At 45.6% G+C, this 17544-nt stretch overlaps 1 protein-coding gene across 6 annotated transcripts in view; it reads right to left on the reverse strand.

The window, feature by feature from the left end:
* SASH1 (SAM and SH3 domain containing 1) overlaps nucleotides 1–17544 on the reverse strand; it is a 536180-nt gene that overhangs the window by 122671 nt on the left and 395965 nt on the right. The window contains exon 1 of one of the 6 annotated variants that reach the window (XM_069235190.1): nucleotides 12455–12992. The exons of the other annotated variants lie outside the window; for them this stretch is intronic. Coding sequence (XP_069091291.1) covers nucleotides 12455–12466 — 12 coding nt within the window. The 5' untranslated portion in view covers nucleotides 12467–12992. Of the gene's footprint in view, nucleotides 1–12454; nucleotides 12993–17544 lie in introns of those variants that run through there. 6 annotated transcript variants of the gene reach the window in all.

Raw genomic sequence — 17544 nt, forward strand, 5'->3', positions numbered from 1 at the left:
TGTTTTATGTCACAACATTATGCCCTTGTCGGTTCAGAAAAGAGCCTGTACTTCTCTGGTAGATCTAGCACATTCCTTGTGAACACCTGTCCAGTCAGGAAAATGATGGATATGTGTCACGATCTCACGTGATTAAAAAAGGAAAGCAAACTTTCAAATGTCAAAGAAATAATCCAAAATATTAGCCTCTCATACTGGCAACTGAGTAACTAACATCTGCTATTATGTTGCTCTCTTCTGCAGACTTGTTTTTTCTCTAGTTTTCTCTCGATCAACCAGTGCCAAGCAGCTCTGCGCAACACAGTCTCCCTCTTGTGGAATTCCATATATTTTAATACAACATCAGAACTTCTCTTGATCCTGTTCTGTGGCTACTTTGCCAGGAAGAGTGGGCAACTCTGCCTAGGACCCATACCAGAAAGAAGAGATCAGATCCAGTCATGCCTTAAGTTCAACCACCAACTCTTCAGAACTGAATCTAGTTGTAAAATAGGCCGGTATTTTCACCTGCAATAAGTTATGTGTGTAAAGACCTGCCCCCAAATTGAAACAACAAGTCTTGTAGCAGCACAAGGTTTTTCTAAAAATAATAAATTGCTAACCTGTTTACAATTTCTGTTCCACTCCAATAATTACTTTGCTCAACCTGTGACACCCCTCAAGGCCTATGTTTTAATCGTTACAAGAGTCCAGCAAAGATAAAGAAAGAAAAGAACCTAGATCTTAGATTCTTTCCTCGATTAATTGTTCAACCCTCCACTTCAAATGAGACACAAAATCTGCAGTGGCAGACCCGCTTCTTAACCCCTCGGGCGCCGTGAACAAGATTGTTACATCGGCTGCCATGGCACTCAGGCACCAGTGACCTAACCACCTTGTCCAAGTATAGGCCCCCTGGGGAAGCACTAGCACCCCTCCACCCCCACGTCGCACCCCTCTCCTATGGGGTAGGGATGGAAGGGGAATCGCTTCCCCTTCCCCCCAAGCCCTCTAACCCATCCCCCAATGACCTCATCGGAGGCCACCCCCAACGCGCTGGAAGCTCAGTTGGCAGATAAATACAAAAACATTTCTCTTCCGATCACTGGCTGGGGGCGGGAGGGGCATCAAAGAAAAGGAAACACCTTCCTTTGATGTCTCTCTGAGCATTTCTGCTGCCCGATCAGTGATCGTGTAGCAGAAATGCCCACTAGACACCAAAGAGTTTGTTGTTTTTGTTTACATTTATAAGGGGAGTGACCCTTTGGGAAAGGGTCACTCAGTAGGGGGGGCAAATTATTTTAAGGCCATTTCTGCCCCCTCTCCGGGGGCAGATCGACCTATTATAATTAGGGCAGAAATTTCTAGACACCAGAGATATTGTTATTTTTTTTTTTTTTTACACACGGGGAGCGACCCCTTAGGCAAGGGTTGCTCCCCTGGGGGGCAAATTCTCCTTAGGCCATTTCTGCCTATGCCTATTTTTATTAGGCCAATCTGCCCCCAAGGGGGGCAGAAACCACTAGACAACAGGGATTTTTTTTTAGGTCAGTTTCATGTAAGGGGAGAGACCCCTTAGGCAAAGGTCTCTCCGTGGGGGAGGGAGGATTTATTTGGGGGTAGATCAGCCTATTTTGATTAGGCTGATCTGCCCCCAAGAGGGGCAGAAACCACTAGGCACCAGAGATTTTTTTTTTTTAACAGATGAGGAGCGACCCCTTAGGCATGGGTGGCCCCCCAGGGGGGCAAGTTTATGTTAGGCCATTTCTGTCCCCCTTGGGGGCAGATCGGACTTTTTTTATTAGGCCGGTCTGCCCCCACAGAGGGTAGAAACCACTAGACACCAGGGATTTTTTTTTTGGCACCAATTTCACGCAAGGGGAGCGACCCATTGGGCAAGGGTTGTTACCCTGGGGTGCAAATTTATTTTAAGCCATTTCTACGCCCCCCCCGGGGGCAGATCGGCCCATTTCAATTAGGGATTGGTGTGTGTGGGTGTTTTGTTTGGGGGGGCTGGGGCAAGGGCTGCTCCCTATGGTAGCACATTACTGTTGGTCATTTCTGCCCCCACTAGGTGCAGATCAGCCTATTTTTGTAAGGTCCATCTGCCCACCAGGGAAGATTTCCCCCCCCTCCCCCCCAAAAAAAAGAGGGTGGGGTATGGCCATACCCCCACCTTAAATAAATGGGGACAAAGTTGTTCTGCTCACCAGTGGACAGATGGGCAATTATCCCCAATCCACTCCCCATGGGGGCAGAAAGCCTACTAGATGCCAGGGAATAAAAAAAAAAAAAGTGGGGGGGTGGCTACCAACCAGTATGGGCATTGTTATGCCCCCACCCTAAATGAAGGAGGTAACAGTCTTTCAGCTCTCCCCCGGCACACTAAAACATCTTATCCCACGGCAAGCAAGAGGACATTTGATTATTTTTGGTTTTGGTTTTACATTTGGGCCATGAGAGCTTGCCTAACTCAAAATCGTCCTACTGGGAATAGTGAGGGGTGCACTTTTTGGACTTTGGGACGCTGCCATGTAGAAACATCTACGAGACCTAGACACATCTGAAAACTAAACATATGGGTGAGTCCAGGGTGGTGTGCTTCACATGCACCCGCACCATTTTCTTACCCACAATGCCCTGCAAACCTCCAACTTTGCTGGAAATCACACATTTTCCCTCATTTTTGTGATAGACCCTTCCAGAATCTGCAGGAATCAACAAAATTCCTACCACCCATAATGGTTGCATCTATACCGATCAAAATTCTACCCCACTTGTCATCCATAAAATGATTTTTTCAAACTGCCCTTTTGGACCCGCTTTGGTTCCCCCTCATTTTCAACATGTTTTTGGCTCTTCCCTGTCAAGGGCACTTGGCCCACCTACACAAGTGAGGTGTAATTTTTATCGGGAGACTGGAGGGGGACATTGTGTGGTAGAAATGTGTGAAAATTTTATTTTTTAGCTAAATTTGAGATTTGCTGAGGATTCTGGGTAAGAAAAAACTGAGAGATCCACACAAGTCAACACTCCTTGGACTCCCTGGGGTGTCTGGTTTTCAGAAATCTTTGGGTTTTGTAGGTTTCCCGAGATGGCTGCTGAGCCTAGGACAAAAAGGCAGGTGTCACCCCACCCCTGCAAAAACAGGTAGTTTTGTATTTGATCATTTTGATGTGTCCATATAGTGTTTTGGGGCATTTTATGTTGCGGGGTATCATTTTTATCGGGTGACCTGGAGGAAGGCTGGGTAGACGGAAGTTTGTGGCTCCTCTCAGATTCCAGAACTTTGCAGCACCGAAATGTGAGGAAAAAGTGTTTTTTGAAAAATTTTGAGGTTTGAAAAGTATTATGGGTACCAGAACCTGGTGGGAGCCCCACGTCACCCCATGGGGGGTTCCCCTAGGTGTCTAGTTTTCTGAAATGTCCAGGTTTGCTAGGTTAGAGGCCAAAATCTACAGCTAGGCACTTTGCAAGAAACAGCAATTTTCTTTGGGAAAATGCATTGTGTCCATGTTGTGTTGTGGGGCATTTCCTTTCGCAGGCACTAGGCCTCCCCACACAAGTGAGGTACCATTTGTATCGGGAGAATTGGGGGAATGCTGGGTGGAAGAAAATTTGTAGCTTCTCTGACATTCCAGACCTTTCTATCACCGAAATGTGAGGAAAACATGTTTTTCTTTTTTTTATGCCAAATTTGGAGGTTTGCAAAGGATTCTGGGTAAAAGAACTTAATGAGAGCTCAACCCGTCACCATATCCTGGATTCCCCTAGGTGTCTAGTTCTGAAAAATGCACAGGTTTGGTAGGTTTCCCTAGGTGCCGGCTGAGCTAGAGGCCAAAATCCACAGCTAGGCACTTTCCAAAAAACATGTCAGATTTCAATGTGAAAATGTGATGTGTCCAAGGTGCGTTTCTGTCGCGGGCATTAGGCCTACCCACACGAGTGAGGTACCATTTTTATCGGGAGACTTGGGGGAACACAGAATAGAAGAACAAGTGTTATTGCCCCTTGTCTTTCTCTACATTTTTTGCTTCCAAATTCAAGACAGTGTGTAAATAAAGATGTCTATTAGAGAAATGCCCTGTAATTCACATGCTAGTATGAGGACCCCGGAATTCAGAAATGTGCAAATAACCACTGCTTCTCAACACCTTATCTTGGGCCGAATTTTGGAAATTCAAAGGTTTCCTTGATATCTATTTTTCACTCTTTATATTTCACCAAAGGAATTGCTGTATGCCCAGTACACAATGAAAACCCATTGCAATGTGTAGCTCCTTTATTGGCTCTGGGTACCTAGAGTTCTTGATGAACTACAAGCCTTATATATCTCCCAAACCAGAAGAGTCCAGCAGGCGTAGCAGTATATTGCTTTAATAAATCTGACATTGCAGGAAAAAGTTACAGAGTAAAACATGGAGAAAAATAGCTGTTTTTTCACCTAAATTTCAATATTTTTTTATTTTAACTGTTACTTTCTGTAGGGAAAACTTGGAAGGATCTACACAAATGACCCGTTGCTGAATTCAAAATTGTGTCTACTCTTCAGAAATGTTTAGCTATCCAGGATCCAGCACTGGTTTCACACCCATTTCTGTCACTAACTGGTGTTTGGGCTCCCACAGAGGTGCGGAGTTTATCGTTAGGAGTTTCCTCTCCACCCCATCCAGGTCAACTCGGATGCATTTTAAAACACCTGAATGTTTGGTGATACAAACCCCCCTAATACAGGCTTTGAAAGCATCCCACAACACAGCCTGTTTAGGAACAAAGACTTAGTTCAGCAAAAAGTACACGGAAATAGCCGCAAAAAGTTCCGATCAAAATGCAGCTTTCTGAAGCGCTAGCTCCGGAAATCGTCACGGTCTACGGGTGGTATGAGAATGTGGCAACAAGAGGGTTAAGTTGACAGGGGCGTGGTCAGAGTGTACATGAGGTAGGTTTTTCACATCTTGTAACCAGAGCGGGATGTTTTGAGAGATGAACCAGTAGTCCAGGTGGGACCAAGAATCGAGGGGGCCAGAATAGAAAGTATATCCTCTAATGGAGGGATACCAGGCGCGCCATGCGTTGAAGAATTAATGTGCATCCATAAGCCCCTGAGGTGCACAGAATGAAGCGTGGTTTAAGGCTGGTAGGTGACACAGTGGAGTCCAGCATGGGATTATGTGCTATGTTGAAATCGTCCCCAAGAAGGGGAAGATCTGCGGGCATGGGAGTGATTAGAGCAGTAAGGACATGGAAAAATTCTGTGATGTCAACATAAGGGGCGTATATGTTTGAGAGCAGGATTGTTCTGCCCGCCAACGTGTTGTAGACAAGGAGGGACCTGCCCTCCTCGTCAGAAATGTGTGATTGGTAGATAAAGAGCAAGGACTTATGGACAAGAATTGATGCTCAATTGGAGTAAGAGTACCAAATAAAAAATAGTGTATGACCCCAAGTACGAGCAAACTGATAGCCATCCCAGGGTGGGTTTCCTGGAGAAAGGCTAATTTTATTCAGTGTCTGGTGAGGTACGCTACGAATTGCTTCCCTTTCCAGGGATATTTTAAACCACGGATGTTCATTGTAAGTCACTGGATTTCTATGATGTTAGGGAGTATAGGCAGCACACGGGTTTATGACAATACATTGGATCGCCTTGTGAATGTATATGCACTTCAACGTAATGGCCATGTATGAAAAAGAAAAGAGCAGCAATGGTGACAAAAACACACTACCAACAAAACAACATAATCCATCACCCTCCCGTCCCACCCATACCAGACTACAAACTATCCAGTAAATGCCTTGAACATTAAACATAAAAACACAAATCCCACAAAAGAACTGGGATATATACACTATGGGGGTGGGGAGGCAATGCCTCGAACCATGCGGCCACAAGTCCAAGGAGACCGGAAGGGGGAATGATTGCAAACAGTGCCTTACCAATGAGCATAATATAATCAAGGTCACAGTGCTGTTAGGGAGGCCTCTGTGTAATGTCAAATAAAACCAGCAGAAGCCAGGGAGCTGATAGAAGCCAACAGTAAGCTGAAGCTTGGCAACCATGGAGGGATTTCGCCAGTGAGGCCAGGGAGAAATGGCATGGTCTGGTGTTGTCCGTTTGGATGGTTGGTTGGCTAGGTTCGTCAAACAGTAATCCTGAACCGCCACCGGGGTGTCAAAACACAGAATTTTCCATTGACCTCAACACGCAGTTTGGCAGGATATAACATGGCATATTTGAATCTGAGTTTCCGTAGTGCGTTTTTTTAGTCAGTGTAATTCCACCGGCAGGCTTCCTGAACCGTGATGGTAAAGTCTGGGTAGAGCATCACAGCGGATTCATGGTATTGCAACTGACCTTTTCCGTTAGCCAAATGGAGTGCTGTATCCCTATCTCTGAAATTTATGAGGCGAGCTATGGGTGATTGCGGCGTGGCTCCTACTGGTGGTTGAGGGCTTAGTGAGAGGTGGGCCCCCTCAACCGCAAACACAGAGAAAAAACTACTGTGCTCAATCAGCGCCACCAGGAGATTTTCACAAACTTATCTGCTCTTCCCATGTTGGTGGTCTCGATGATTCCCACAATCTAGATATTATTCCTGCGAGCCGGTGCCTCCAGGTCTTCATTTTTAATAGCCACTGTCTTTATGATGTGCTCAAACTTGCCTAATTGCTTCAACGTGGAACCAGCCCCATCCTCAAGGTTAGATATATGTCCCTCTGCCTCATCTATCCTGGTCTTTTGGCAGTCAAGTCGCTCTCCCATGTGGTCAATGCGACCAGTGAAGGTGTCCATTCGGGCATCAATAGAGCAGAACCCAGCTCTTAGTACCGCCAATATGGTCATTGTGCTGCTGAGAGCTTCAGGATCCTCTCCTCTATCCATGTCCGAGGGGGCATCTGGGCCACACGGTGGTATAGGCTGATCAAACAAAGGTTTGCATTGTTTGGGGTCTCCTCGGCCCATCTTGAAGAGCGGGGTGGGCAGTGAGGGTGGGGCATTCTCAGCATTCGCTGGCACTTGATGTCAGTAGCACGACACATGTGGAGGTCTTACGAGACAGTGTGCAATTACCCATGAGGATCGAATAAATGAGTCCTGCTGTGGTACCTAGACTGGTAGTGAGGAGCCCCAGATACAGTTAATGGGGGCTGCTGGTAGCATTGGCGCTCCATTGGTGCCCTTGGCATGCAAACAGTTACAGTCAACAGCCACTCCCAGGCCACAGGGATGAGCAAAGCGCTGTGGTTATATGGATGTTAAGTGGAGCCACTGAAAAGCATTGTGAAGGTGAAGATGGGGATGCTAGCTTTAGAGCCAGCATATCATTGCAAGCTCCTCTGGCATCCGTTTCCCGGAAAGGCAGCAGGTAGGACTTGCAGGTTTCAGCAGCTCCCCGGGAAGTCACACAGACAGGCGGAGCAACATCTGGGCACTCCAACCGGCCCCCAGAGGCAGTCCCAGTATGCCGCAGGCAGCGTGGTAGAGTCCATCAGGAGAGCCAGATACTGACCAAAGCGGGTCCAGGGGACTTCACTAAGTGAGCTGCCCCAGATGATGAACAGGTACAGGGGCCGTTGTGTTATGCAAATCTGGGGGGAAGCTATCTGGGAACAGATCCCCTGCCACAGCGCTGCCAAGTACACACCGGCCATCCAGCGTCGGGTCCGGCCCTCCTTAGAGTATCAGCCCCGGTGGCCGTCAGTACCAAGAACTGGGCGCTGCCATCTTGGGAGCAAAGGCAGGCACTCCAATGCAGGAATGTGGAGTTTCTTACTCACAGGGGCAACGTAGGTACCGGGGAAGTGAGTAGCAGGGAGGCACACTGCACTAAGGAGACTTGATGGTCTCAGGCTCAATCGCACCCTTTGTCACTGCGGGGCCTCGAGGCAGTGTCAGGCCCTGTGGGCCTCCTGCTAGTTTCATGGACAGCGGGTGGCTGTTGCGGCGGCAGAGTTCACGGCCCGGGCAACCGAGTATTCAACCAGCTACCCTCATAGCAGGGGTTCTCAACAGTGGCGGGGTTACCTGCTATTTGTGTCAGAAATGGATTGTAGTTGCCGGAGCATCACAGGCAAGTGGCCGTTTTAGTAGCCCCTGGGGCAATGCCCCTTGGAAATAAATTCTTTAATATGATCAAAACAAATCATTACACTTGGTGGTGCAATTTCAACATATTTTGGCTTGTGCACTGTATAGTTTAATTAATAAAACTGTAGATCTGTGTGAATGTAATTGTCATTTCAAATACTCTACAACAAACTACTCTATGCCCATGCACAACACTATAATATCTGCTGCATCACTGCACTCTATGCCACTGCACTCCACACCACTTTACTCTATGCCATTCAACTCTATTCCACTCTACGCAACTGCACTCTACCTTTTGCAGCACTCCACGCCACTCTACTCTGAAATGATATACTGTCACTGCACTCTATGTCACTCTACTCCACTTTCACCACTGCACTCTATGCCACTGCACTCTACTCTGAATCACTGTACTCTACATCACTACACTTATGTTCTACTCTATAACATTGCACTCTACTCTGCACTACTCCCATGTATGCCACTGCACTCTATGGCAGTATACTCTACTTTGCACCACTCTATGGTACTCTACTCTGCAACACTCTATGATACTGCACTCTAAACCACTTTACTCTACTCTGCACTCTATGCCATTCAAATCCACTCTGTGCCACTGCCCTATGCTTCTCTTAACTCTACATCACTCCACACCATTATAGGCCACTGCACTCTATTATGTACCTCTCTAAACTATGTCACTGCATTCTACGATGCTGCATTGTATGCTGCTGAGTTCTATAGCAATACACTCAATGCCACTACCCTCTACGCGGCTATACTCTGCAACACTCTATACCAATGCACTCTACACCCGTCCACTCTATTCTATACCACTCCAGTGTATGCTACTCTATGTGACCCCACACTACGCCACTCCAATACACGACTCTCTCTGCCACTCCACAACACTCTACTCTTCGCCATTCCACTCTACGACACTCCACATGACTCTCCTCTATGCCTACTAACCTTTAACCATGCTGAACAGCAGCCATGCTGGTGTACAACATGGCTAAAACATATTGACAAAGCCTAGAGTTCTTGCACAGGCCAGACCTATTGGCTTTGCCAATGCTTGGCCATTTTTACTTGCTCTCATTAGTTTAATGCTGTTGCGCCTACTGGGTCAGGCACCTCTCTTAAACTGATGAAGCCCACTGCTTTTAAGTCTTGAATATGACTGCTTCATCAACTCAAATAGAATCACCTCAGTATTATCAGACTTAAGCAACCAGCATGGCTTTAAGCAATGAGCAATATAAGTTTATAATAATATATCACCTAAGCTAAGTTAAGTTCAAATGCTTTACTTTTTCTTATGCATTTGTATAGTAACTCCAATTGTAGTTCAATGTTTGGTGCAGGAAAGAAAAAAATAACTGAGGTTGTAGGAGTTTCAATGTGTAATTATTGTGCAAAGGATGGAAAATATGAATTTGGTTAGCTTTGTATGTCCAAAGACTTATACCACACAAAATCTAAACACGGCAAGAACGGTGCAACCAGCACCTGTGTGCCATAAAAAGGAGCTAACCTGGGAACTATATATCAAAATGCTTTTCACCTGGGTCAATAATGTACACTTTAGCAAAATTAGTTCATTTAGTGCCTGTGTTTTGAATCCAAAGACAGGTACATAAATTAAGAAAGCGTATAATATTTAAATTTGGGTGCATTATGGTCTAACAATGCTGAAGGAAACGTCGGTGTATGATAAAACCAGAAGAAAACATGCACTAGAAATAACAGAACGATTTGGACGGTAATAAAAATTATGAGAAAGATTGGAGGCAGTTAACAGTGAAATAGTTGCCAGTCACTCTTCCGGGTCACTTGATGTGAGATTTGAAGCTTGGGACCTGTGCGAGTAGTTCATAACTGAACTCAGAAGAATCAGCTCAACATTCCCGCATAACATTCTGCTAAATGCTTGAAATAATTTGAAGCTTTCCAAACCAGACCTCCTTCACTCAACTATCTGAAAGGCAAGAGATGGGTGAGTATTTTGGAGAGCAGTATAGCTGTCTTGTGTAACATCTGGTCATTGTTCTGTGACATGACACGCAAGCTTCTTTCTCAACAGGGGCGGGCGTGCTACGCTGCGGAAGTGACCCATCTCCCAGTCACCCAGGCCAGCATTCCATACTGAACATGCGTTCAGAAAAAAAGCAAAGGCTTAAATGGAGAACTGATGCCATCATGTAGCGAGAAGCTTTTCATCAACAGGACCCTGCGGCCAAACTGTTGAACATATTTTGGCATCTCCCATGTGTGGTAATGCACTGGTGGTGAGGCCTACATGTTTCATTTCTGGTTTCCACAGCAACTTCGAACAGACTGCACACAGCTGGCTCCAGAGATTCTGTCCATGACACAGCGGCTGGAGCCAACACACTACATAAGGGCTTCCTGAGCGGGGCCGAGCAGCTGACAGTGAACTGGAGCAAGACTTTTGGGGGCAGTTGGCATTTCTCCCAGGGTGTAGGCTCTTTCTCTGCTTCTCTTGGAACAAGTGTATCCTTGACACATCTGCAATGTTCTCATAGTACTGTGCTTAGCCAGCTTTGGAGAACTCTTATTAAAACAACTGCTTGAAGGGCCCCGGGGAATATAAAGTTAAATCAACAGCATCTGTAAATATTGTGCTTTCTGCTCTGCAACCGGCACATGTGTGGCTAAGTCCCCAAAACACCCTGTGGTCCTTCTTTGCTGTCGCACTGTGTTCCTTTCATGAAAAACGGGGATCGCTCATCAACACAAGGCATCTTTTGCATGATTGAGAGTCCTGAGACACAAAATATAAAGAGTCACAAGCATTCAATGGAAGCGACTTTACTTCACTGCCCCAGGGGATTGGGCCTTGCACACATGTTACAGCTGGTTACTAGAGCATCCTGTTAAGGAATAATTGCACCGCAGGGTAACATGTAATCCACAGCACACAATCCCTTTCCTATTCTTGTTTTTAAAACAGAGCATTTCCTATAGCAAAGAACTTCCTATTCTGCCTGTGATTTCTACGAAACAGTTATCCGTTGTCCGCAATTTTGGAAAGAAAAGGCATCAGAGTGCTGCTTCCGAATACAATGGGACCTAAGTGGAGATGTTGTGATCATGACACATCCGCTTCCATGTTTGGAAAAAAAATATTGTTTGAAAAACAGCGTTCAGAAGAAAGAAAAGAGAGACGGCTTGGTTTCTCCGTCCACATAAATGAGAACAGAGTTAAGGAAGCAGTGACAAAAGAATGAGGATTTATTACTTTGTGTGGCTGAGGTTTCCGCTCTCAACTCCAAAGGGAAAGATTCATCTGCTGAGCATGTTGCACCTCTTAAACTCTACCAACTGCTTACACTGTAAAAACATTGGAACATGGACGGACTGTTGCAAGCAAAACTGTCTGACAAACAACAGAACAAAAATCCAAACAAGCCCTCTGAGGTGATCCATCTGCTTCCAATCTGCCAGACAAAAGATGCTTTTGGTGGCGAGTGGCAACTCATCAATGAGAGAATATTTTAACCATTTTCACCCCAGTATGAATTTGTCAAACAAAAATCACTCTAATAACTATTGACAACATTAGCCTGGACAGCCACCAGCAGCTTTAGAAGCCGAGAAGAATATGTGGTCGAGGTGTACCAGCCATGCTGTTACAGAGAGCCTTTCAGAAAAGTCGTTTTTGCAGCACTTGGAAACTGAGTGAAAAAGGGTAAAAATAAAAAAAGTGCAAAAAATGAAAGAAAAAAAATACATATAATTGAAAACAGACAACTTTTGTGCTGTTTTGAATATTTGGCCTTACTACAGCGGGCTTATCGCATAAAGAACATTAAAACTGGACTTTACATAACCCTAGAGACTCTAAGTTTGGGCTCACCATGGAAATAATAAAAAACGGTAAAGAGGCTCAGCACAGAATTCTGCACAATATGCAAAGGAAGGTTGGACTTTAGAAAGACTCAACCGTTTTCTATAGGGAGGAATCCATATCTTCTATCGCTCATCCTTCAAACTGGGGACTCTAATATAAAGAAATATCAACTTTTGCAAAGTTAGCCAGGTAAAGTACAACACAACACACACACCGAAAAGGATCCGTTTCGGGAAACCAACCGCAAAAACAATACAAAAAAAACAACAGAAAACCAAGGATGAAGGAGAGGGTGATTAATGCGACTGGACAAAGGTATATGATAAGCCCTGGAGTCCCATTCCTCACGCCAACCACTGTCCCCACTCTAACCCATCCAAACAGTGAAAGCGTCGTGTCTCGTTTAAAAACACAAGCAGTCCAAACGTGTAAATAAAAACATCTCAAGTCCTGCAACAGTGTTTCAGTTCTCACCCATGCTCACTTCACCGCCATCCCGCACTCACCGGCTTCGGCATTTAGCTGGCCGGGAGGCGTCAGCCGGTAAGGGGTCCCACGCTCTGCTCCTCTCCAGCAGCTCTCCACCGTGGTAAGCTCATGCACTCCCCCTGCGCGGGGTCTGGCTGCATCCACGCGCGCGCGACATCCTTCCGCCGGCGCAGCGCGTTATCAGGCGCGTAACTGGCTCCAGCGCGCTGAGGGCGCAGCACTGGATGAGCTGCTCTCAGCGCCCTCACCCACTCCCCAGCTCCCCGCTGGCCGCGACCCTCGCAAGAAAGACACAAGTCATCAGCTTTAAGCCAATCTCCTATTCAGAGAGAAAAAAGGGAGTGTTGTATATGGCAAACAATCCGCGTTTTCACTGTCGGAGGCGCGCTGACCCCTCGCTGGCCCCGGCTTCTTCAATTACTGTCTGTGGCATTCCAGCTGGAAGGAACGACACGGACCCTCCGAGCTCTGCCTCCGACATTCTGCTCAGTTCGCACGCCATTCCTCGAACAGGAAAACTAAAACTTGAGCTGGTTTCCTTTAAACAAAGCTAAACATCGCATAGCAATCCGGCCTCCCTGGGAGAGGCTCCAAGAGGAATTACTCGAAGCAGCAACCACCGGCGTGGTTTTCGTGACGTAGTTAGGCTGGACCACGAGGACTGTCGGGAAAGCAAGGGAAGTGGTTAGAGGATGCTACCGCGATGAGCCCATGCCTCCTAGAGTCCCCATGCTCGCAGATCAGGGCCAGAAATGTCGATTTAATAATTACGACACATATAGTGCACTGACATTTGCCTGCTCTCCTCACACCGATGACGGATGATAATTAATAAAAATGTTTATCCGTAAATGATTGCGGTGCTTAATTTGAGCAGGTGGGGACCACTGTCAGTCACTTTTGGGCATCGGGGAATTTTTTCTCTTCAGATAGTTCCCGAGACCAAGAAAGGGAATCACACAAATCGCAGAGGAGATGGAAGATGGAAACCACCACAACGGATGAAAAAAGGAACTTGCAAGACTTCAATACTGAAGAAGGGAGTGTATGGAAATAGACTGGAGTGTCTGGCAATGGATTAAAGAGGCCTGGGATGGTTTCAAGACTGAGCAGCCTTGGTATTCAGCGCTCTCACATTTAATGACGCCGATTGCAGGCTACTGAGCAGAGCTTTGGGCAACGGCACTGGTTCTTTCTTTTACAAATTAAGCACTGAGTGATTACCTCCACAGTAAAAACGTGTGCTGAGGGGAGAAGAACTGAGGCCTTAAAATGGAACAGCCAAGCAGCTGTTTAAAAACTACACATGCTGATTAACTAGAAAGGCCTTTGCTTTAAAATGTTTTAAGAAGGTGAGATGGCATCCTGTGGAATCGCTTATACAAAAAGTTAGAGCGTCCCTTTAAAGATGGGCTCAATATTTATAAACATATGAAGGCATTTTGACACAACTAAGTGCCAATTCATTTACCTTGGGCCTGAAGTAAGGTTTTAGACATTTTTTGGTGGGGCACCCTGCTGAAGTTGATGAACACTACAAACGCTTAATTTTGTGGGTACACACATCTTTCAGGTGGCTTTCCATTGTAGAAATGGAGATAAATTGGCTCGTAGGATGGCAATTAGTGCCTTTCCATGTTAAAAAAAGAGAAAAAAAAATCTCCAAATCTAATGAGGATGTAGTAGGTCAAGCCTTAATTATGCTCCCCCTGGCACCCTGTGGGGATATTCGTGATGATGTGCATTTACTACTTGGGGACATTCACCTGTCAATGTTATAACCAGCAAAATGCAGGCATTTGTACAACTGCATAGATTACCTGAATTTTTACTGGGATCCCTAATGAGTCGTTAAAATATTGGATCTATTTCAAACGTAGGACTAACCCTCCCAGGGCATATTTCAGACTCAGTAGGAACTTTGTGAATTCAGCTCATATGGAGCCGAAAAGGAGGAGTCATTCGGTCCCGTGACTCGAAAAGACTTCTTCGAAGAAAAACAACTTGGAACACTCCAAGCCCAACACTAGATGGCAGGACCTGTGCCTAGCATGTGTATCTGCAACAACACATGCCACTGAACATATATATATATATATATATATATATACACGTATATATATATATATATATATATATATATATTTTTTTTTTTAAGGCAGTACCCCTGCCCATCAATACACATTATCAAAGTCAGATTCAAAGCAACCTTATTAATCCTCTTGCACTGTGAGCGAACGGCATCAGGGCAGCAAGTGAGCCTTCATTCAGGGCAATGGAAGGGCAATGGAAGCCTTGGCTTAATAGGACCAGATATGGAGCCCAAACCATAACAAATACACATTTTAATTTCAGGAATGCTGCATTTTTTTCAGTAGGGAAGAAGTGAATGTGTCTTTGGATGTCTGAAGCAAATGTGCTACACATGACCTAGCTTCAGGAGTTCCCCTTACACCTCAGGCCTTTGCTAACGAGGGAGTGGGTATGCAGAAGCTTGCAGCAAAGAGCAGCTACCGGGCATTATAGTCTGAGGATACCATCACGTAGTTTAGATGAAATCCTGTATGAGGAGAAGGTTTTCTCTTGGAAACTCTCTCAGTGGCAATCTTGAAAGTGTAAGAAGTGAGAGGACTGGGTATGCTTTATAATGCAAACCATGCATCACTATCATGGAGTTAATTTGAGGGGTAGGGGGCGTGAAAAGGAGTTTCTCTAAGGGGAATATTACAAGGTCCATGTTTTGTTACTGGGCAAGCGGAAGCTGCTAATATCATATAGCAGGATCATTGAAGCATGCCAAAGCTGGATACCCTGAAACCAGTCCCAGGATGCTTGTTTCTGGTTCCGGGAGGACCTGGCCTGGAAGTTCGGGCTGCACTGTTCCCATGGGGAACAGGGTCAAGACTGATATGCATATAGCTGGGTCCAAACTGCAGTGGCATGGCAAGCAAAAAAAACTGATGGATTAAACCCTGATCTGTGACTGGGGGTGAATGTTTGATTTGCTCTGCATTCCCTCCATCGTCTGTTGTTTTTGCATTTGTCGCCCTAAGCGGGAAGGGTATAACACTAGATCCTGGAGATGACCCTGTGACTGTGACCACTGATGAGATAGACAGTTTTGTAAGGGACACATGTGTAGTCTGGGAATGAGGAACAATGGCAATGCAAGAAGCCATCATACCTAGTAGCTGCATCACTGTTCCCACTGTGTAAGTGGGGTTTTCTTGTAATTGAGAAAGAAGAGTTTGGAAAGATTAAATTCGAGTTGGGCTTGGATATGACAACCCTAAGTGAGCATTGAGAACTGCTCCCAGATAGGGCTATACCTGTGAAGGCTGCAGGTGGGATTTCAGAAAGCTGATTGTGAATCCCAAGGTGTGGAGAAAGTCTACTGTGTACTGAGTATGACGTCGACATTGCTGGATGGTATGGGCTTTGATGATCCTCTGGTCCCGGTAAGGAAAGACATGGATGTGTTGTCTTCTGAGGAATGCGGCAACTACAGCTAGACATTCTGTGAATACCCTGGGAGCGGTTGTTACCCAGAATAGCAAAACCTTGACTTGATAAGTGTTCTCCTGCAATGACAAATCTGAGGTTTTGCAATGTGCTGGATAAATGGGGATGTGAAGGTATTAGTCTTTCAGAACTAAAGCTGTCATTGTAATAGAGAAATTACATTTTGGAGAGTGAACAAATGGAAATGCTCTGACTGAATGTACAGATTGAGAGGCCTGAGATCTAGAGCAGGTCTTTTTTATAATGTAGAATGGTATAAGGAAGTATAGAGACTACGGGCCAGATGTAGCAAGCCGTTTGCATGGCGCAAACTGCGAAAAACGCAGTTTGCGCCATGCAAACGGCCTCACGCGATGCTCATTCCCAAATTGCGAGTCGGTACCGACTCGCAATTTGGGAATGCGACTTGCAAATAGGAAGGGGTGTTCCCTTCCTATTTGTGACTTTCATCGCAACTCGCAGTTACCACCAGTGTCACACTGGTGGTAACTCATTCGCAAAAGGGAAGGGGTCCCCATGGGACCCCTTCCCCTTTGTGAATGTCGAAAAAAATATTTTTTCAAAGCAGGCAGTGGTCCTATGGACCACTACCTACTCTGAAAAAAACGAAACCAAATGGTTTCGGTATTTTTTTCATTTTGCAACTCGTTTTCCTTTAAGGAAAACGGGCTGCAAAAAGAAAAAAAAAAACTGCTTTATTTAAAAAGCAGTCACAGACATGGAGGTCTGCTGACTACAGCAGGCCACCATCTCTGTGAGTGCAGGGACTCGCTATGGGGTCGTAAATGCGACCCACCTCATGAATATTGATGAGGTGGGTCTTTGCGACCCCATAGCGAGTCGCAGAAGGTGTCTGAGACACCATACTGCATCCGATTTTGCGACTTGCAAATTGTGAGTCGCTGGGACTCGCAATTTGCAAGTCGCAAAATCGGATTTTGCTACATCTGGCCCTATACTCCTAACGCTTGCAGCACAGGGGAACCACCTTCATAGCCCCTTTCAGAAGAACAGATTGTACCTCTTCTTTTAGATGTGTAAGATGGGCGTGTGAAAGTTTGTGAGTGCGAGGGGGAATGTTTGGTGGAGTGGTGATAAGTTCTAGACAGTAAACATGTTGGATAATTGATAGAACCCATTGATCTGTGGTGATATTGAACCACTGGCAATAGAAATGGAGTAGTCTTCCCCCTACAGAAGAGGTGTGGGCTGATGGAAGGTTTAAGTAGTCACTGGCTTGGAGCTGAGGCAGAACCTATAGAGGTGGATGCCTTACCTCTACCTTTATTGTTTGCACCTCCGTTGGAGCTTCTAAAGTAATCTCTATCATGGAAGTGTGTGCCATGTTTGGTTTGGGAGGTGGAAGGCTCAGTAGATGGTGTTCTGAAGACTCCCCTAAATTGCAGCTGGTGAAAATTAACCCTATGTGTAACTCTGGGCCTAACAGGTTCTTTAAAAATATCTGTGGCATGTCTAAGCAAACCTGGCAACATAGGCAATAATTGACTTTCTTTGTGTGTAGTGGTGAGTGTACTGAAGAGGAAATTCTCTTTAATAGGGTCAGTATGCATTTGCACATTATGGT

This window comes from Pleurodeles waltl, chromosome 5, assembly GCF_031143425.1.
Source record: "Pleurodeles waltl isolate 20211129_DDA chromosome 5, aPleWal1.hap1.20221129, whole genome shotgun sequence".
Classification (NCBI taxonomy): domain Eukaryota; kingdom Metazoa; phylum Chordata; class Amphibia; order Caudata; family Salamandridae; genus Pleurodeles; species Pleurodeles waltl.